Source organism: Salvia hispanica, chromosome 2 (assembly GCF_029641045.1).
Source record: "Salvia hispanica isolate PSC_SH4W2 chromosome 2, Shi_PSC_v1, whole genome shotgun sequence".
Taxonomy (NCBI): domain Eukaryota; kingdom Viridiplantae; phylum Streptophyta; class Magnoliopsida; order Lamiales; family Lamiaceae; genus Salvia; species Salvia hispanica.
Genome location: NC_142693.1, coordinates 57944443 through 57965723, shown reverse-complemented (window position 1 = coordinate 57965723; position 21281 = coordinate 57944443). Strand labels below are relative to the sequence as shown.

The window sequence follows — 21281 nt, the reverse complement described above, 5'->3', positions numbered from 1 at the left end:
AGAAATGAAGAATGAAGACAAAATTAAATTGAACCAAAATTACCCGAGATTGAAATAGTATTACACAAATTTGTGTAATATTCCGAAATTAGTATAGAACCAAATTTATGCAACCGAACTACATGGTAAAACTAAATTTGGTCAAATCTATAGTAAGTAACTAAACACGTCACCTCACATTTATCTTTGTACTTAAAAAGCATTTGCTATCTATAAATAAAATAAAGAAAACAAATTAAAACTATTACCACCTTTAATTTCCCATTTATCTCTATATATACCCTCTTCTCCCAACCCCATTTCTTCCATAAACACACACACACATTCAGAAAATCAAAACCATCACTCAGAAAAGAAAAGAAAAAATCCATAAACGTAAACACGTAAAAAAGTCGAAAAATAATGCATTACCAGACCGGTTCAGGGTCATGCAAGGTGCCATTAAAACGCAGCGTTGCGACGGACCCGATGGAGCGGATAGAGAGGATGGCGGCAGCGCACGCGGTGGTGATCTTCAGCGACAGCACGTGCTGCATGTGCCACACCGCGAAGCGGCTCTTCTGCAGCTTGGGAGTGAGTCCGGTGATCTACGAGATCGACCAGGACCCGAGGGGGGAGGACCTCTCCAAGGCGCTGCTGCGCCTCCACGGAGGGGCAGCGCCTGTGCCGACCGTCTTCATCGGGGGGAAGCTCGTCGGGGCCATCGACAGTGTGATGGCGTCTCATATCAACGGCTCGCTTGTGCCGCTGCTTAAAGAGGCCGGCGCGCTCTGGCTCTGATTAATTAGTAGCATTAAGTTTCTTTTTCATTTAATCATTATGTAAACCAGTTTCTAATTCTAGGTAATACTAGGATCTCGTGTAGTTCTAGTTTTATAGTGCTAATAATAATATATATCTCTTTTATGCTCTTCCTTCAAACTCGAATATGTGTTGTTTTAAGTAGTAGTACTTGTGTTGAAAATACCAAGAACCGGCAAAAAAGAAAGAATCTGTGAACAGTGGTGGAGCTAGGATTTGCGTAGACACGATAAATTACAATTATGTACTCCATATGCATATATATTATATTGTGAACTTTAAACTTGGTAATGAACTTTGTCTTGGATGATAATTTTCTACAGGCAACAAATTTCAGTTCATTAGAAATGATGTGGATGATGAGTTGTCATTTTTAAAACAAGTTGACATTTGTAAAATGAGTAGGAAGATAAGATTTCATTTTTGAAGTTAACTAATGATAAAGTGACATTGTGCCACTTGGTTTAGTATCTTAAAATTTCTTCACAACGACCCTTTTCTATACTATTAATTTCTCGGTATCGCCTACAATGAGAACAGAGTTAGCAGTGACTCTCCGTTCATAATATTATTTACCAAGTTCGAAGTGAGTGAAAAAAGTTAAAAGTTCTAAAGAGTTGTGTGATATTATGCATCAATAGCCCTAGATGGTAGATTGGGCAATAATCAGGGTGTGCTAGGGGCTAGGGTTCGCCACTACATGTGGTTATATGTGAAATTCAGAAATTCTAGTTCTTAAAATTATGGGAGAAATAATTAACGACAAATTATTAGAAAAACTACTCATGAAATTTGTTCAAAGTCTTGCTGATCTCGCAAACTCGAAAATCAACCGCTAATATTATGACTTTTGATCATTTTCGCAACTGTCCCATGACCAAAAATTATCGACGTAACACGTGTCCTAAATTTATGACGTGGCACTAAATAGTGTATACATGTATTAATGTCATTAATTTAATTTTAAAAAAAATTATGAGCTTTGATCAAATTCTAGTCAATTACGCAATTTTCAAAATCAGTCATTAATATGATAACTTTGATATTTTTCACAATTGCCCATGACGCTTAATGTCATATATAGATAAGCAATTTTTTGCATAATTTTCATTATTTTCAATTTAATTGACGTATGTCGTTTAGTGTACATTTGTGAATTATTTTCAATTTAATTGACGTATGTCGTTTAGTGTACATTTGTGCTACATACATGTGCCACATTTATCATTTAAGATACTTAGGTAACATAAATTTTGGGCCTTAAGGAAAATTAAGAAAATTGACAAAGTTATGATATTAGCTACTGATTTTTAAGCCTGCGTGCACTGACTATAATTTAACTTAATTTTAAAAATAATTTGGCGATTTAATATAAACAAACAAAATAACATCATTTAAATAGCCATACATTTTGTCCATGTAATATTTTTTGGTTGTCGCACTAAACATGATTTCTCCCAAATCCGAGTCCATAAAACAAATGAAAAAAAAATATCAACGTCATGATATTAACTGTTGATTTTCAAACTGCCAAATTGACCAAAATTGGGCCAAATTTCATTACTTATTCTGATGTATTAAGAAAGGCTCAAAACCATAAAAGACGAGCAAATTTTATGACAATTTGCCCAAAACATTTTAAATACTCACTTTTTACAATACATTACATTTTAATTAATCCACTTTCATAATAATATATCAAAACATTCTCTTCCAATTATCAAGATCATCTCTTATACATCTCTAACACAGCTAAAAAGGTATACTTTCAAAAATTTGCTCCGGCATGTTTGACTTATCATGAAGCCATCCACCGTCCTTCGATTTATTAAAGAAATCTAACGAGATTATCCCTTCAATTATCCCATCGACAGTCCTAGACTGGATAATTCGCAAGGAATGGCGGGATAATGTATTTTTCCGTATAAACCCACAATTCCGGCTGCTATCTATAAAATTATCCCTTCACCCACTTTTTCATGCATACTTTTTTTCCGAAATCTAAAATGGTAACTTCTTACGTAGATTATTCCAATGTTTCCAAGATAAGAGCATCTCATAGAATGTTTTAGACATAAACATTTAAAGGCATCGTCCATTCAGCATAAATATGGGTAGGGATGTCAATCGGGCTAACCCTTTCGGGTTCGGGTCAACCCACTCGGGTTGCCGGGCTATTTGGGTGCAGGCTATTCGGGTGGTTATGGATTTTTCGGGTTATAAATTTTCATCCCTAACCCTAAACCGCCGGGTTTTGGGCTAACCCATCGGGCTATTCGAGCCTAAAAGCTTTCGAAAATAATTTCTTGTATCGAAATTTTCTTCTATAAAATGATTTTAAATTTTAGATACTTTTTTATTTTTAGTTAGAATCATATAAAATCTTCATATTTTCATAGTATTCTACAATAATACTTGGAAAGAAGCATCTCATCTCGATCAACTACAACATAAATTAAAACTTGTGTTCGTATCATTATTTTGGCATTGTTCGTAACTAATTCTTTGTGAAAATTAAAAATCATATCTTATATGAATCATTATTAAAATGATAAATATATTAAGATTTTGATGAGTTATTTCTTAATTTTGTCCTGATTGTCTTTGGTGGTAGTAAGATGTAACATCTCGGAATTTAGAACCCTAATTTTAGAGCCCTAGAATTAATTGTTGATGACGTGGAATCGAGAATGCATTATTTCATGAGATGATATGGTCGAATTGAGTCTAGGGTTTGTGTTGAAAGTTTGAAAAGTCAAACTTATTGATTTAATGATGTGGCATGTGATATATTAAGTTATGAGATTATGTGGCAAATTATTTGTTTAAGGGTGAGTGAGAATATTAGAGAAAATTTTCATAAATACTTGCCACCCAATTCTTGTAATTTTCGAACCCTAGACCCCCTTTGAAGAGAAATTCTATTTCTTCCGGATTTAATTTAATCCTTGGGATATTTATCCAAATTAAATCCAAGACCTAATTATTTTCCCGTTGAAGAGAGGGAAAATCGAGCCCCTTTGTTTTAAGTGATTTTCGAAAATCACTATTGTGGGAAGGAAGGAATTATTTTATTTTAGTTAATCCCTTATTTGATTTCCTTCCATACCTAGAATTTAATTATTCTACCAAATCTTTCCATACTTCAAGAGATCTTGCCATACCTTGTTTTAGATGATATTTAAAAATCCCTTCCTTATTTACAAGGCATAGAACATGCTTATTTCTACTCCGTAAATTATACCAAAAACAAAACCATGGCTAATTAAAAAGCCTAGTTTTCGAAAATTTCATGGAATATTGCCTTAGAGTCTATTTTTGTTATTTCTTCTTCCCTACTTCACAATATTATTTTATTTATTGTGTAGAATAAAATCTTACCAAATATTCTATTCTAATTACCTAAAGATCTTGTTGAGCTCTATAAATAAGAACCAAAGCCCCAACCCCAGCCCCCATAAATTTCGAAACCCTCCCCCATACACTCTCTCAAATTTTCTTCTTCTACTCTCCAATATTTTGCTATCTTTTGGAGAAGAATTGAAGTTTAATCCAAGAACTTTGAAGAATCAAGGCTAATACTTGTTTTCTACCGATCGTTTTTCTCTAAAAGGTATTTTGTTTAAGAGTTATGCTTGTTCTTCTTCTACTTCTTCTTTTTCTTCTTCTAACCTATTAATCGGTCTTCTTGAACCCTCATGCATCTTGGTTGAGTGAAAGAGGGATAAAAAGGGGTGTGGGAACATGTATGTGTGTGTGTTTGTGTGTGTCGTGTATGTGTATGCGGCGTGTGTGTGTGTAGTGTTTGTATGGTGTGTGTTTGATGGTTAAATAATCTTGTGTGATAAACATGATCTTGATTAATTAGTAATGATAAGATAAATCGTAGGGAAGAGGGAAAAGTAATGGAACATGCATAAGTAAGAGTAGTATTGAACCTAATTTGTGATATGTGCCTATGTGATTAAAAGGTGAAACCTTGGTTGCGAAGCCGGATAACGGAAAAGCGAAACTACTTGAAAACTAAGCAGTCGAGGTGGGCTTTACTCTTAAAACTCTCTTTTATTTTTGTCAAAAATATTGATTGGTGTTATAAAGGTGGTTTAACTGTTATGTCATGCCTATGTCTGTTTTATTGTGATATTGTGCGCCTGATGCCTAGTTTGTGAGTTCGCTCCATTGGGCTAGGGCTTTGGATATGCTTATACGAATTCGGGTCTGAGTATGGGCCGCAAACCCTGCCAGGTTGTGTACACGATGGGATCGGGAGCCGTCCTTGCTAGTCGGCCGGTCTCGTGGGCGAAAAGTGTGGCCACACTTTCGTCGCACCATGGAATGATTGTGATTGTTATTTTGATGAGGAAAATGGGGAGTTATTTTGACTGGCCAGTCTATGGAAAATATATTTTGTGATACTCGTGATATAACTTTTATAACTGCTTAAAACTCGAGTTCACTTGGTAAGGGTGGCATAACTTATAAATGTTTTGGCAATGAGCTCACTGAGTATTTCAAAATACTCAGCCCTGCATGTGTTTTCCTTATGTGCAGGTTGAATGATGACGAGCGGTGGCGGGTGTTGAGCAGTTTAATTAATTAATATGGACATGTTGAACTTCAAGCGTAGTTGTGTCTTCATACATAGCTATACTTTCTCTTGGTCGTTTTCCGCTGAATTTTGATACACTTTAGAATTTCTTTTGGAATATTTGCATCTTGCCTTCGGTTTGAGGCCTTAGCTTTTCTTGTGACTTTGTCTTGGATTTTGTGTCGTACTCTTAAGATATTTGGATCGTCATTTATGATATCTTTCTTCCTTTAAACTTCTAGGTTAAGTTGTTGCATTTAATACTCTGATTTTTCTTCCAATTCTTTTGGTCAGTACTCTTTAAATGAAACCCTAGCCTATGTTTACTTCTTTTGAGTCGGTTTTGGATAGCAACCGCCGCATTTATTATATCCTAGGAGGGCGGGCTGTTACATAAGACACTAGTGGCAGATAATGGGACGGTGGAATAATGAGTTGAGGTGGAACTTGAAAGCTGATATTGTGGGATTGAGTGGAAAAGTATAGAATGAAGATTGAATAAGACTAATGATTATGTAGAAAGATTGAGGATTCAAAAATATAAAAAAAAACCCCTAAAACTTAATAATTTTTAATTAAAAGTTGCAACTCATCGGGCCAACCCGTTTAACCCGCCAACCCATTCGGGCCAACCCGTTTAGCCCATTTTGTATTCGGGTAATAAAATTACAACCCTAACCCGCTCATTTTACCGGGTTGTTCGGATCGGCCCACAGATTTCGGGTTGAATTGATATCCCTAAATATGGGTACATACATATCATATAAATAGTACTCCCTCCGTCCACGAAAATTCGTCCCGGTTTGACCGGGCACGAGTTTTTAGAAATGTAATGGAAAGTGAGTTGAAAAAGTTAGTGGATTGTGGGTCCTACTTTTATATATTAGTTTTATAATAAAATGTGAGTAGGAATGAGTTAGTGGAATATGGGGTCCACTACCAAAAATGGTAAAAGTGAAATGGGACAAATTTTGAGGGACGGACGGAAATGGAAAACTGGGACAAATTTTCGTGGACGGAGGGAGTAATAACATAAATTGAGTACATGTATACATATAATTGAACTTTTAAGATATTTTATTATTAAAAAAATTAATTTATAATTAATTTAAATAAATTACATACTCCCTCCGTCCTAGTTTAAGAGTCCCTTTTTGCCATAAAAGTCCGTCCCAGTTTAAGAGTCACTTTTAGTATTTTCCATATTTGTTCATACAATTTTACCCCATTCTTCATCAAAATTACACAAAAATGCCATTACTTACATTAAATTAAATAAAAAAAACCCAACAATTAATTAATCCCAACCCCCCAACCCACTCCCTACCGTCATTTGACTTTCGTATTTCTCTCTCTCTCTCTCTCCCGACTGTGTTTCTTCGATCGCCTCCGATTAAAAACCTAATCGTCGCCTCCGATTATTCACCTCTCTAAACCGGCCGTTACACCATCACCGTTGCCTTCTCATGGCCGATGACTGGGTTGCAACGCCGGAGTTCGAGGCACCACCAGAAACCCTAATCGTCCCTGAAACACCACCGGAGGTCCTTCAACGGTGAGAAATCGAACGAGCGGTCGATTTGTACCACCGATCGGGAAAGCGACGACCGTTTGCCGGCGTTGACGGGTCTGAAACGCCTCCACCATCTGAGATCGTCCAAGAATCTGAATTTCTTCATCCGGCTGGGGTTTTCGACGGATCTGAAACCCCACCACCGTCTGAGTACTTTGACGGATCTCAACCACCGTTCCAGCCCTATGACGACTCTGAAACGCAGGCACCGTCCTTGCCCTTTGCCGACTCTGAAACTCAGGCACCGTCCCACCCCTTTGCCGACTTTGAAGCTCAACCACCGTGTTCATCAAAGGTGGAGTACACCGAGAATGAGAAAACAATGTTATTGATCTTGTTTCCTAGCATGAAAGATTTCCTCTAATCTGTGAGTATTTTTCTAAGTTAAGCCACCCCCTGTATAGGGTTTGGAGGCTTTGATTTTGTCTGATTGCTTCTCTGTGATGACTTTTTTGTGAGTGGTTGGCATGCTATTGTGTGTATAAACTGCCTTGGTTGGATTATTATGAGTAGAGCCACCCCTTTGGTGGTTTAGAGGCTCTGCCTTTGTGTGATTGGTCATCTGTGATGAAATTTTTCTGAGATATGCATGCTATTATGTGTATCCACTGCCTTGTTTGGATTATTATGCTTACTGCCACCCCTTTGCTGGTTTGGAGGCTCTGCCTTTGTGTGATTGGTCCTCTGTGATGAAATTTTTCTGAGAGATGCATGCTATTGTGTGTATAATGCCTTGGTTGGATTATTATGAGTAGAGCCACCCCTTTGGTGGTTTGGAGGCTCTGCCTTTGTGTGATTGGTCCTATGTGATGAAATTTTTCTGAGAGATGCATGCTATTATGTGTATCCACTGCCTTGGTTGGATTATTATGAGTAGAACTGTCATGACCGCCCTTACTAAGGATAATAAGTTCGGTTTATCATGACTAGGGAATGATCAAAGAAGGCGGAAAGAAACGGGAATACATAGCACACTTGCTCGGAAATGTGAATTGTAGGAATAACTTGATAAGATCATTGTATCTTCTCATCAAAACGTAACTCAAAAGAAATAGTATCTTAGCAGAAGCATTTATGTCAATGGAAAATGACATGTATGAAGACATGTCACATCTAGAGTACAAAATATAGATCTTCATCACCTCTGCTCAACGCCCACCACGCTCATCATCGCACAACCTGCACATTTTTAAAAGATATGCAGGACTGAGTATTATACTCAGTGAACACATGCCAAAATATATTTACATAGAGATATTTATCATGCCACCATTCAGTGACCCCTGGATTTTAGCTTTAAAAGGCCCGAATACACTAAAATATTTCATTCTGAAAAATATGGCTGCGCAACCCATCATCCATAAACATCCATCCTCATCATACCATATCTGAACATACATGACATGAAATGTGGCCACATTCCAAGTCACTAGACCGGCCAACTCGAAGGATGACGCCTGATCTACATAGGTATACACTAGTCCGTGTAGGGTTTGCAGCCCTATTGGGACCCGAATTCGATTAAACATACATGGCAGAGCCACTTCAGATAGGTCCTCATAGGAAACATAAACATGGCATGACAAATAACACCACATCAAAACATACTTATAACATAGTCGATATTTAAACAGAGAGCCCACCTCGTTTGCTTATTTTCTTTAATTAGAATCTCTTGCTCCGATCTCTGCAGAGATAGCCTTTTGGAAACCATAACATATACTTAATTAGATTAAGGAAAATATTTACTTAAAATGCATGCATTTGCTCATTTTGTTCTCATTTTTATTTCAGAGGTGTTCTGAAATTGTTTTACAGAAAGTAAAATCATAATTATGTTATTATAATAAAACTTAACTTTCCCTTAAATTTTATTTCGGAAGTTAGAACATTGTTTCAGATTTTACCACAGCACCTCACTTATTTGTTTACTCCATAACTTAATTTGAGAGGTCCAAAACTTTATGATAGGTTCATCCCAATGCTAAAAATAATTAAATCCACAAGTCTTACACTAACTATTATAGTTAGTCCAAAACCTTATATTCCTAACTGTGAGCCCTATAATTGAGACCGCTCCACCTTTCTCTCTCTCTCTCTCTCTCCTCTTCCGTCGGCGCCGGTGTGCGACGGCACGTTGTCGGCCTCATGTCTCCGCACCTTCATGTCCACCTTCAGCCTCTGTGCTGCTGTTTGATCGTGGTGCAGGAACGAGGCCGCCGTTGTCACGCCTAACCAGCTGTGTTCACCATTTCCTGCTGCTACTAATCTCGGTTGTCGTCGCATGTTGCAACGGAAACATCGGCCTTCCCCCTTCCCCGTCTTTGCCCCCGTCGTCCATACCACTGTAAGGTAAGGCTCTTCCTATTTCGTCTTTATCAAGCTCATTGCCTAAACATTAATATTTTACTTCGATAATTTCATGTTTTGATATATTGGTGGATTTTAATCGTCCCTAGAGTTTTGGGAGTTTTCATAGTCGCCGAAAATTTGGTCGGGGTATCAGTCAGAATTCGTGCAAAATATGTCCCTCAAGATAAGCTTTCAAACTTCATACTATTATGATGATAATATGACTTGTTTTAATAATTTTATGCATTTGAGTGAAATTGAGGTGGAAGTCTTACATAAACTTTTTATTTTAGATAATTTGAATCTTAGGCAGAAACCGTATCAACTTAGATTTAAGTTTGGCATAATCTCCTTTTCTTTAATATGCTTGATACTTTGAACAATTGAAAGTAATAAATTTAAAATTGAGACTTACTTAAATTTGAAGAACTTTAATTCCACTTATCACCAATTCCTTCCTTATTCTTGCTCTCTCGAAAAGGTAGTGTGTGTGTATGGCTGAAGAAATAAAATAGCTCCAACACCTTATATATTCTCATGAATTGCTTTACACATGTCTCTTTTGACATGTGTCCTTATTTTGGACAAGTGGCAGCATATTGGCAAGTACACCTCCCCACACACATATATACATATTTATTATTATTTAATTTATTTATTTATTTATTATTATTATTATTTAATTTATTTATTTATTATTATTATTATTATTTAATTTATTTATTTATTAATATTATTATTATTATTATTATTATTTTGTGGATGTAGGAATCTAAAGGAAGATCGAGTTGCTGCCTGGAGACATCGCGGCCCACCGAGACTTGTACGTCTCAAATTCAGATTTGTAATAAATTACTATAATCATGTACTTAAACATTACAACTTCCGGATAGAGATTGTTATTTTTCTTACATCAAAGTTCATCACTATTCCTTGATGCCTTATGAATCGCAATAAAGGATTCTCCAAAAAAACATACAATTTACGAAATTCATTTTTCTAACAAAAAATATATGAAAATTTTCTTATATTACTTCCCAAAAGTTATAATTAAATATTTGCACATAACATTTTTTTAGCTTTAGAAGTCTACAAAAACCCGGGTCGTCACAAGAACCACCCCTTTGGTGGTTTGGAGGCTCTGCCTTTGTGTGATTGGTCCTCTGTGATGAAATTTTTCTGAGAGATGCATGCTATTATGTGTATCCACTGCCTTGGTTGGATTTTTACGAGTAGAGCCACCCCTTTGGTGGTTTGGAGGCTCTGCCTTTGTGTGATTGGTCATCTGTGATGAAAATTACCCGAGATATGCATGCTATTATGTGTATCCACTGCCTTGGTTGGATTTTTATGAGTAGAGCCACCCCTTTGGTGGTTTGGAGGCTCTGCCTTTGTGTGATTGGTCCTCTGTGATGAAAATTTTCTGAGATATGCATGCTATTATGTGTATCCACTGCCTTTTGTGATGGTTTTTAGACAAAAACACACACTTGCAACAGTTACACTTGCAATTCATACATAATGCAGCTTATAGAGCTGTAATGCAGCCTATATACCCTAACCCAAAATAAAGGCTACAAACCAAAAAACAAGTTTACATCATAAACACCAACCTATTTTGATGATTATATTGTAAACCCCATGACCCAAGTGCACTTTCTACAACCCTAGCACAGTGTTTAAATGCCCTATGTGATATGAACCACCCACATCATTCTCAGGGAGTAGTAGATACTCCAAGCTCTCCCTTACCAGAGTTTCTTCAACCTCAAGTGAGGTAGGAAGCCCCACTGTCCTACTCAACCTATCTTTGTTCAAGTGTGGTATTTTGTAGTTGTTGCCCCCATGCACTTCTAGGATCTTTCTTAAACAACTTTGCAATGATAGGAATACCTTGTTCAGTGTTTGTGGTGTGAGTTCCTCAAAAGAACTCCAAACATTTGCCAACAATTCATCTATATTGGTGGCTAGTTTGTCATCTTGTAGTGACTGTATGGCCCTAAAAAAGCCAAGGTCTAGCACATTAGTATCTAGGGAGTTGGCTGGTTGGCTAATTAGATGGAATTTAAAACCATCTGTACTTGCAGCAGCCTCAAATTGTAAGTCAGAGGCTTTGAGATGGGGTTTGGCATTATCTTGTTGGATGTATATTTCCTTATTTGCATTGGCTGGCCACTTAGCCTTGATTGCTGGAATAATCTGTGCATGATTTGTGATTGAATGCTTAGATAACTAAGTGATGACATTACTAATGTCTGATAGTATTGTGAAACAAAGAAATGTACAAACCTGATTAAGGAGACATTCTCTCATGGCTTCCTTGTTAACTGATGGGATAGGCTTTGTCTCAAGTGTCCCTTTTGGCCTATTCTTTGACTTTCTTTTGGCTGGAACTTGCTCTGTGAATGGAAATATGCCTATTTTACCATCAAAGATGGTCTGCCCATCACTGCCAAACATTGGCCTTCTGACAGCACACATGAACATCACTTTAGTGATGAATCTTTTTTGACTTACAAGACCTATAAGGCTCATCCTCATCCGGCAACAGGTAGTATCTGTCTGAAGTCTTTATCATGTAGAACCATTTCTCATCAATATGAACAATGTTGTGCATTGCATGATAGAGAAGCTTACCTTCAGCTATGGTTGGCTGAATATGAGTCAGACACCATCTCATTCTTGAAATTTTGTTTGCATCAGTGAGTGCAGGCTTGATGGCATTTGTATGTGGTCTTATCTTGTTAGCCTTGGACCATCTACCAGTTGTGGTCTTGCTAACTTGCATCTTCATAGCAAGTTTTCTTATGGAGGATCTCTCAAGCATAGACAGGTGTCTAAACTTGTCTTCATCAAGGTTTATTTTACCTTTTGTCTTAGTATAACCTGATGCTTTTCCTTTCATGACAACAGGTTCTCCTTGTTCCATTTGCTGACTGGCTATCCTCCATAAGCGGCTGACTGTCCTTGGATGCACTTTGGATTTTTTGGCTGCATCTTTCAATGAACCATGTGGAAGTGCTCCAGAACGGCATTGCTGTTGAAGGAACTGCACAATAAGGTTCTTCTCTTGGCTGCTCAAACTCAGAGAGGCCCTCGGCCCTTGCCCAAACTCTGCCTCTTGAAGAGGCTCTGCCTCTGGAAACTGTTCTGCCTCTGGAAATTGATCTTCCTCTTCAAACAACTCTTGCTCCATCTCCTCCTCCATCTCTTGCTCCATCTCCATTGCCCAATGATGAGAATTTTCTGAGGGTAAATTAGCTATAAATATGTTTGCTTTCTTTTTTGGTAGGTAGAATAGAAGTGGTTGATAGTAATGGTGGAGTGAATGTATTTATAGGTGTACCTTAGCATTTGATTGTTCCCTCCATGGATTGTACTAATTCCCTCCTAATTTTGGAGTTTGAATCAATGAAAAAATGGTTTCCCTCTTGTTTGTTTTGTGCAATTTTGGCCGATGGCCTCTTCACCTTTAAGGTGACTTAATTGTTGTTGTTAAATGTTGGCATCATATTTAAAATTTTAGGAGTAAAGATGAATTCAATTTACATTAAAAAAGATTAATCATATTGAAACATTTAAAATCTTAAGTTTATTTAATTTAATGAATTTGTCTTACAAGTCAACATTAAACATATTTTTACATCCAAAAAATCAAAAGGGACCCACTTTCACCCAACTCTCTTCATTGATTACACTTCTACCTTCTCACTTCATTTATTACACACCACACCTTCTCACTTCATTTATTACACACATCAACTCTTTCTTAAAACCCGAGCCATAACTATAACTGACTCCTAATATGAGACGGAGGGAGTACTATTCATTTTACTATAGTTAAAGAAAAATAAAATTTTAAATTAAAAATCTACAAATTTAATAAAAAAAATTGTTTAAACTATAATTATTTTGAAGCAAGCTCGAAATCATGTGAAAATTTGTCATAAATTTCAGTATCATTTCTTTTTTTAATACTATAGAACAATATACACTAATAACAAAACTAATTTATAATTCAATTCAATTATATTTAACATTTAGGAGGTAACATTATGTAAATATAATAAGTACAATTTATGTACATTTATCTTTATTCTTTAATTATAGTATAATTGTCGTTGGTTTAACATAAACTCCTACTGTCTACGAAAAAGAGTTCAATTTTGTCATTTTTAGGTGTCTATAAAAAATAATCTCATTTCAAAAGTGGAAACTTTCTTTCATACTTTACCCACCTTTTCCAATTCTTTCTTACTTTTTCTCCTCTCTCTCTTATTTTACTCACTTTCTCTCTCTCTTTTCATACTAAAATTCATGTTGTCCACAAATGAAACTATTTTTTTAGATTGAACTACATAACTAGTACTCAAAAAATGGACTTTGCGCCTTTTTAGTACCTAACATTTATAAAATCACATTTTCAGTCAAAAAGTTCCATAAATGTCAAATTCAGTCCCAAAGATTACTAGTCTACCCTTCAGCCTTTGAGGTGTGTATTTTTCCATTTAGCTATTTGAGGAGGGCACCAAACTTGTGATTTTTGAATGTTTATGTATTTCTGTTGTGATTTTGTAATGACAAAAAAATCTTTGTGATATTAATAAATCTTTGTATATTATCTCAAAATAAATTTATCTAAATCTTTGTAGGTTTATCTAAACTTGAATTATTTAAATATTTGTAGTACTATTTAAATAATTGCATTACATTGAGAAATTAATATGTATTTGTAGAAGTATTATTTAGAAAATATTGAATGGTTTATTTTGAAAGCATTCCATTTTAGTTTAGTAGAAAAAGGTACTAAAATATAAGTAAATTTGTTATTGATTTTTTAGTATAATTAAATTAGTAGTACTCCGTCCGTCTAAAAGTAGTTGAAGCATTTCTTTTGGGCACATGAATTAAGAAATTGATTTGTGAAATGTTAAAGTGAAGAGAGTAAAGTAAGAGAGAGAATAAAATAAGAGATGAAAAGAGAGTAAAGTAAGAGAGTGAATAAAATATTTATCAAAAAGAGAAATGACTCGGCTACCTTAGGACAAACCAAAAAGAAATACGACTCAACTAACTTAGGATGATGATAGTAGTATTTTAAGTGTAATGAAAGATCACTTAATTAACTATAATATGATAATTAAATATCCGAATTCTTTTCTAAAATAGAAATAATGTGAGTAGTTTAGGACGAGTCAAAATAGAAAAGTGCGAGTAATATGAGACAAATGAAGTATTAGGGGGAAAATATAAACAATAATAAATAAATAAATAAATTTAAAATAACAAAATATAATAGTACTACTATATAATAACAATAAAACAAAATATAATATATTAACAATAAATAAATATATATTATTGTCTTAATATCCAAGGCAAAAGTAAGGAGTAATCATCGATGCATAGATATGGACAATGAGTTGATTCCTAGGGAGTGGTTGTCGATGCGTAGAGCATAGAGAATGAATGACTCCTACTTGTAAATTGTTGGAGGATATGAATGAACTGAAAATCACACAAGAAAATGATGGATTTTGAGAATATGTAAGTATAAGACTGCACATGTGATGAGAGTCTAACAGATTTGATAGGTTCCACTCATACCGTTATATCATATTTTTTTATGTCATCACATAAGATCTCCAAGTTTAAATGTGTTTAGCCTTAAGTAATTGGATTATCCCTAGAATGTTTCTCGAGAGGCGTGCAAGTAGCGGCGGAACTAGTAAGGGACAAGCCCCCGCTCCAGCGGGGGCTTGCCGGCGCCGGACACTGTATAATTATTGCGTGTTTGGGGCAGAAATTGAAGAGAGTACCCATAACTGTTCTTCTTGTAGTATGATTTTTAGAGAGATGGGGGGAGAAGAAATAAGAGTCACTGTGTAAAAGTAGAGATACAATAGATATACAGAACAAGAAGAGAGAAAGATGTCTGACACACTCTATGCTATTTTAATTTTTTACAGAATAATAATATTAAATTAATTACTACTCCGATTAACATATTTTGGATATTAATTTATTACTCCATGAAATCAGAATATACTAATATCGTATTCACAAGTAAAAAGCATATTGCAAATATCTCAACCAAATATGTACTTAACAGAGAATTTTTTGAACAATAAAAAAAAAGTGATGAGGATGGTATTATCAAATATTATAAACAAATAAATATATATTTTATACTCATCTTAGTATTGAAATATACATTGCATGAGATCCGTTCTGCTGCCCACCTTTTGTGAGCGTAGTGTGAGCGACACTATTCCACGTAGGAGAGAGTCCAAAAATTTAGTTCTTTCTGGTTTGGATTCTATTCTCTCCCTGCGCATTATAATATATCTAAATTGATTCAATATTTTAGGCTTAGATTTGTTTTCCTTTTTTATTTCTTTTTGTACTTATACAAATCTATTCGACCTATTTTATGAAAAATTATACCCTTCACATGTTTCCTCTATCAGAATTTTTGAAGTATCCTCTCTTCCTCTCTGGACTCTCTACCGAGTTGCATCAAATTTGGTCAGGTAATATTTTAGTCTATTTGCCTTATGTTTATTCAATGTAGGGAAATTATAGATTTTGTAGTTAAAAAGTTTGGTCTCTGGAGAAATTTAGTAAAACAACTACTGTGTTGCATAAGTTTTTAGTTCAGAAACTAATTAAACGACATACGTGATGTTGCAAATACTAAATCAACCATTAATCTTTAGTTTTATTTAGGTTCTAGTATTGTCTGCTACTTATTTTTTTTTTATATATTAATGTTTTTGTAAATTTATTTTTTAGTCTAAGGAGTGAAAATATGAATGATGAACTGCATATTCCTCAAACTGCGAATGATCGAAAGCCAGAAACTGGAATGAAATTTGCATCAATAGATGATGCGTTTGAATTCTACAACCAATATGCACGTGAAGCTGGTTTTAGTGCAAGAATAAGCAATAGCAAAAAGAATAAGATGACAAATGAAGTTGTTTGGAAACAATTTGTATGCTTTAAAGCTGGCCAAACTGATGAAGCCCGCTCAAAAAATCGAGCATCGTCGAGTGGTGGCCCGATCAAGAAAAGAGCTCATGGTGAAGTTAGAACTGATTGTAAGGCAAAGATCTCCATTGTCAAACAACAAACTGGACCCTATTGGAGTATTAGCTTATTCACTGAAGGTCATAATCATGACCTTTCTACTCCTTCAAAGGTGCATTTACTCCGTTCACACCGTAGTGTCTCTGCTGCGAAGAGAGTGTTGACACAACAATTTTCAGAAGCTAATATACCGACTTGTCAGCAAATGCAACTAATGGAGATAGAGCATGGGGGGCCTGAAAGTGTAGGTTGCACTGAAAGAGATATCAGGAATCTCGAGAGAGATATGAGGGATGAACAGAAGGGGATCGATGCCGAAACTTTGGTAGAATTCTTCACATCTGAAAAGGAGAAAAATTCATCATTTTTCTTTGACTATGAGATAGATTCAGATAATAGGTTCAAAAGATGTTTTTGGGCAGATCATAAATCAAGAAGTGCTTATAGTATATTCGGTGATGTTGTTGTTTTTGATTCTACCTATAATACTAATAAGTACGGAATGATTTTTACACCGTTCGTAGGAGTAAATCATCATCATCAAACAATTGTTTTTGGCTGTGGATTTCTAAGTGACGAGAAGACCGAATCATATTTGTGGCTGCTTAATAAGTTCATGGAAGCTATGCCAACAGGTGCACCGAAAGCAATCATCACTGATCAAGATCCTTCTATGACGAAAGCACTTGCACAAGTTTTGCCGCAAACAGTACACCGTTATTGTTTGTGGCACATATTGAATAAATTTCCGGACAAGATTTCAGCAGTGACTTTCCGAGAGCATTATCAGAGCATAAAAAATGTTATAAAAAATTCTACTTCTCCTGAGGAATTCGAGCATGGTTGGAAAGATGTTATTAGATCTGCTAACTTAGAGCAAAATAGTTGGATCTTGTTGATGTATGAATTGCGGCATAAGTGGGTTCCGGCATACTTTAGTCATGTATTTTTTGCTGGGATGTCAAGTAGTCAGAGATCTGAGAGTTCACATTCATTTTTCAAAAAGTATGTCTCTCACAAGAACTCATTGATGGATTTTATCACTCGATTCAACCGAGCACTAAGACACCAAAGACATAATGAATTAGTTGCTGATCATATTGACATGAATGAGCATCCCAAAATCAAAACAAATTGGCCGATGGAAACGCAAATGGTTAAAGTGTACACGAAGAAAAAATGGACGGAGTTTCAAGATGAAATGAGTCAAAGTCATGGTTACTTTGTGGAGCATACCACTACAAGAGATGATATCATGATTTACAATGTGGTAAGTTTTCAAAGTTCCTCCTCAAAACCAAGGCAACTCATGCATGATAGACAAAGAGATCATATATCTTGTAGTTGTGGAAAATTCGAGTTTGATGGCATTCCGTGCAGACACATGCTAGCTTTCTTCCGCATTAGCCAAATATTTGAACTACCTGAGAAGTATATACTCAAAAGATGGACGCAAGAAGCAAAGATTGGTGTTGTTTATGCACTAGATGATGAAAATACCAATGATGATCCAACAAGACTTTTGATGACACGACGCTCCAAATTATCCTATAAGGCTTCAATATTGATTGATTATGCATCTTTGAGTGATGAGGGGACAAAGTTTTTGAATGAACAACTTGATTCCTTACATGGCAAAATCAAAGAGATGGGTGCTAGTTCAACCACTGTGCCCAGTAGTCAAACAAGGAAGAACTCAGATAAACCCAGAAATATTGGCGATCCTTCTAATATAAGAACAAAGGGATGCGGTAAAAGAATGTTATCGTCAAAAGAGAAGTCAACTTCAAAGGCTAGAGCTTGTCATGGATGTGGACTAAGTGGAGTATCACATGACAAACGTAATTGTCCAAAATTGCATGACTGGTACGTGAATATATCGTTGTTGAATTTTATCATTTATATTTTATGGTTGTTTTGGTAATCAATCAATTTAACTTTACTATTTTCACTCTTGTCTTCAAATTTCAGATTAGTCGTACACAGTGGTTACGGCGGCAATGGTTTTGCAAACGAAAAAGACTAATCTCCATAGTTTTATTGAAATTATTTTTTATGTTGTCTCTGTGTTGCTGCTAAGAGAATACTATGAGAACACGTCTAGTTTTTTTATGAGATTAATCATTTGTTTTCATCCCCTCTATGCATTAAATTTGGTTTCATGAGATTGGTCATTTATTTTGTGAATTTTTATGGACAAAATATGTCTCCACAATAATTGAACTGAAATACTCGTAGGTAATTTTGTACAAAACAAACATAAAGAATAGACAATTGAAATAATTAGCAGAGGAACTTCAAAGCTAATGAATGGAGTAGTGCTAAATTTAGATGCTACTTTATTTTATCAGAAACTTATTACAAGAATGAGATTTCTGTAATGGTGATCAGCAATAATTCAGTTATTAAGAGTCACTTATATCATGAGTGATGAAGAAACCAATATAAGTAGTCTGCTTTTGGAAGCTGAACATTCATTTCATGCCCAATCTTCAATATCAATTAATAGTTTTGCAGATTTGGAAGAAAGCATAAAATCAAAACATCAAACACTAAAACATGAGCCAGTGACATATAAGCGTATAACAAAACCGAAGGAGTATCTCAATATTCAAGAGTTACAGTAATTTGATAAGTGCACATTTCTTGTTTTTTGCTACACTCATGCAACAAATTTTAGACTATACATTGCTTTCCATCCTCTCCTTGATCAAGCAAAGACACTTCCTTTACAGCAAAAAAGAATCCGCCACTGCATCATAGAAAATTACGAAATTACTTCTTCCCGAAATTACATACTGAACTGACAAAGATTATTGAGAGAATTGACTGACATGTTATAAGTAACCACTACTGGCAACTACTCCTTTGCTAACAAAAGACTAAAGTTCACCACTAGTTTTATGTTTTATTTTTACTTATTTAGGTTTCTCTTTGAGTAAATTCAGAGTAACATCAAGATCCTCCCAAAACTATGACCACAACTAATTCCAGTCTACCATCAGCAACAACACACTTCACCTGCTCGGATTACATACACATGACGATACACTCTAAATCCTAGAAATTCAATAATGCAAGCACAAATACTCAAAATAAAGTACTTACTCCGCAATTCCTTCATACACATATCCAAATGTTCCACGCTCCAAAAGCTCGCCTTCTGCCTGTCATGAATAACGCGCCCATATCTGTCATTAGATGAAATGCACAAAGGCTCAGTCATGGAACTTGAGGAATCATCCTCATTTGAAGAGAAAGAGCAAGACTTTGATAATGCACGGTTCTCTTCTATTGTCAACCCCCCTATCCTCGCACCCTTCTCTTGCTCGGTCCTATCCCGGCCAACCCCCTCAGTCTCTCCATTATTCGAAAAGAATCTGCTTTGGAACTTTGGAATACAAGGATCACTCTACCGCAAAAAGCCTATTGTTGTATCCCAATCGGGCACCAATATAGTTCGCCGCGCCCCCTTAATTCCATTCATTCGAGATGCTTTTGATCTCACTCTTAACTTGTCACTATAATTTACACCATCATCTAACCTCTTTAACAACCCCGTTTCCCCCAATTTCTTACCGTAACTATTATCTAAATTTCCGACACACAAACCCTCCATTCTGCGATGAATCACATCAATAGCCCCAATTTAACCATCACCATAAGAATATTGAACAACATCATCACAATCAACTTCAATTTCTCTATACAAAGGCTCCAATTTCTTACCGTAAGAAGAAGACCCCACCTTCATCGCCTCATATTCCTCCGGGAAATAGCGAAATCGTCTATTTCAGAAAAACTAACGGCTTCGCAGATAACCTCAAATTCGCCCTCGGTCCCATCCACGCGGAAGCTCGCCGTCTTCGCGGCGTACGAATCCAAGGAGCTCGCACGCTGGGACTCCTTGGGCGCGCTCGAGCACTGCCGAATTGATGTCTGATCCCGCCGTGACCAGGTTCTGCGGCGAATTTCCGACAAACTCTCGGTAGCGATGCAGAAAAAAATCGAAAGAGAAGAAATATATCCAAAATTCTGAAATCTAAAAGGAGAGAGATAAAAGTATGAAGAGAGAGAGAAAAAAAATAAAATAAAATCAGGTGTCCCCCTCTCTCCTACGTGGAATAGTGTCGCTCACACTACGCTCACACAAGGTGGGCAGCAGAACAGTTCTCTACATTGCATATGACTTTTGTCCAAATATTGTTGAGTTTCCACGATTAATTATTTAGTTGACTGTTATGTAATAGAAATGAAAGTACAATTTCTCAATTGCTCGACACATACAACATACTCATCTTTTTTTTCTCAAATATAACTATCCTCTTAATCTTAAAACAATACTCTCTTCGTTCGTTATTAGAAGTCTTATTTAAATTCGGCATAAGTTTTATGAAGAAATATAAAGGAAAGTGGTTGAGAAAAAATAGTGGAATGTGAAACTGAAACTCATTTTTATATACTTATAATAAAATGTGAGTGCAATGAATTAGTGAATAGTAAGATGTATGTACAACCTACCATTTATAGTAAAAGTGAACCGGGACTCCTAATGACAGATGGATGGAATATTAATTAATTAAAAAAAACAATAATAATTATTATTATTAATATTTTTTTAATTTTATTTTTATTTTATTTTCAGCACCGGCTTATTCGATTTTCTGGTTCCGCCACTGCGTGCAAGTGAGGACAAAATATACACCAGAAAGATATGGTAGTATGTTAATATGTGGAACAATTAGAGCATCCGCAACGCTGCCTCGTTGCGATCTCGGTCTCGTCTCGACGAGACGAGACGGCATCGAGACAGCGTTGCGGCTCCCGTCTCGTCTCGACGAGACGAGATGTCTCGACGCCCGACGCGTTCGGAAG

General features: G+C 35.8%; 3 protein-coding genes and 2 long non-coding RNA genes across 5 annotated transcripts; 3 read left to right on the top strand and 2 right to left on the bottom strand.

Moving 5' to 3' along the window:
- Positions 1 to 312: 312 nt before the first annotated feature.
- On the top strand, positions 313 to 921 carry LOC125202131 (glutaredoxin-C1-like). The gene has a single exon (XM_048100474.2). It carries the CDS (start codon positions 403 to 405, stop codon positions 778 to 780), a length of 378 nt encoding a protein of 125 aa, XP_047956431.1. The 5' UTR covers positions 313 to 402; the 3' UTR covers positions 781 to 921.
- An 8096-nt stretch (positions 922 to 9017) lies between these two features.
- On the top strand, positions 9018 to 10243 carry LOC125201997 (uncharacterized). The gene is made up of 2 exons (XR_007173014.2): positions 9018 to 9314; positions 10083 to 10243. It is a non-coding gene; the product is annotated as an uncharacterized LOC125201997 (long non-coding RNA).
- A 730-nt stretch (positions 10244 to 10973) lies between these two features.
- Positions 10974 to 11660, bottom strand: LOC125198349 (uncharacterized). The gene is made up of 2 exons (XM_048096713.2): positions 11604 to 11660; positions 10974 to 11513 (listed from the first exon to the last, which is right to left on the bottom strand). Exons 1-2 carry the CDS (start codon positions 11625 to 11627, stop codon positions 10974 to 10976), a joined length of 564 nt encoding a protein of 187 aa, XP_047952670.2. The 5' UTR covers positions 11628 to 11660.
- A 4465-nt stretch (positions 11661 to 16125) lies between these two features.
- On the top strand, positions 16126 to 18330 carry LOC148932759 (protein FAR1-RELATED SEQUENCE 5-like). The gene has a single exon (XM_089065218.1). The coding sequence runs from the start codon at positions 16126 to 16128 to the stop codon at positions 18328 to 18330; it is 2205 nt and encodes a 734-aa protein (XP_088921344.1).
- Positions 18331 to 18940: 610 nt separating this feature from the next.
- Positions 18941 to 20500, bottom strand: LOC148932758 (uncharacterized). Its single transcript, XR_016134864.1, has 3 exons — positions 20136 to 20500; positions 19515 to 19597; positions 18941 to 19158 (listed from the first exon to the last, which is right to left on the bottom strand). It is a non-coding gene; the product is annotated as an uncharacterized LOC148932758 (long non-coding RNA).
- Between the last annotated feature and the right edge of the window lie 781 nt (positions 20501 to 21281).

Bases quoted from the DNA above. Each gene is read 5' to 3' on its own strand.
- LOC125202131 (XM_048100474.2), top strand. From the start codon at position 403: ATGCATTACCAGACCGGTTCAGGGTCATGCAAGGTGCCATTAAAACGC.
- LOC125198349 (XM_048096713.2), bottom strand. From the start codon at position 11,627: ATGAGAGAATGTCTCCTTAATCAG. The intron at 11,514-11,603 runs GTTTGTACATTT...AATCATGCACAG, and splicing joins GAGAATGTCTCCTTAATCAG to ATTATTCCAGCAATCAAGGC.
- LOC148932759 (XM_089065218.1), top strand. From the start codon at position 16,126: ATGAATGATGAACTGCATATTCCTCAAACTGCGAATGATCGAAAGCCA.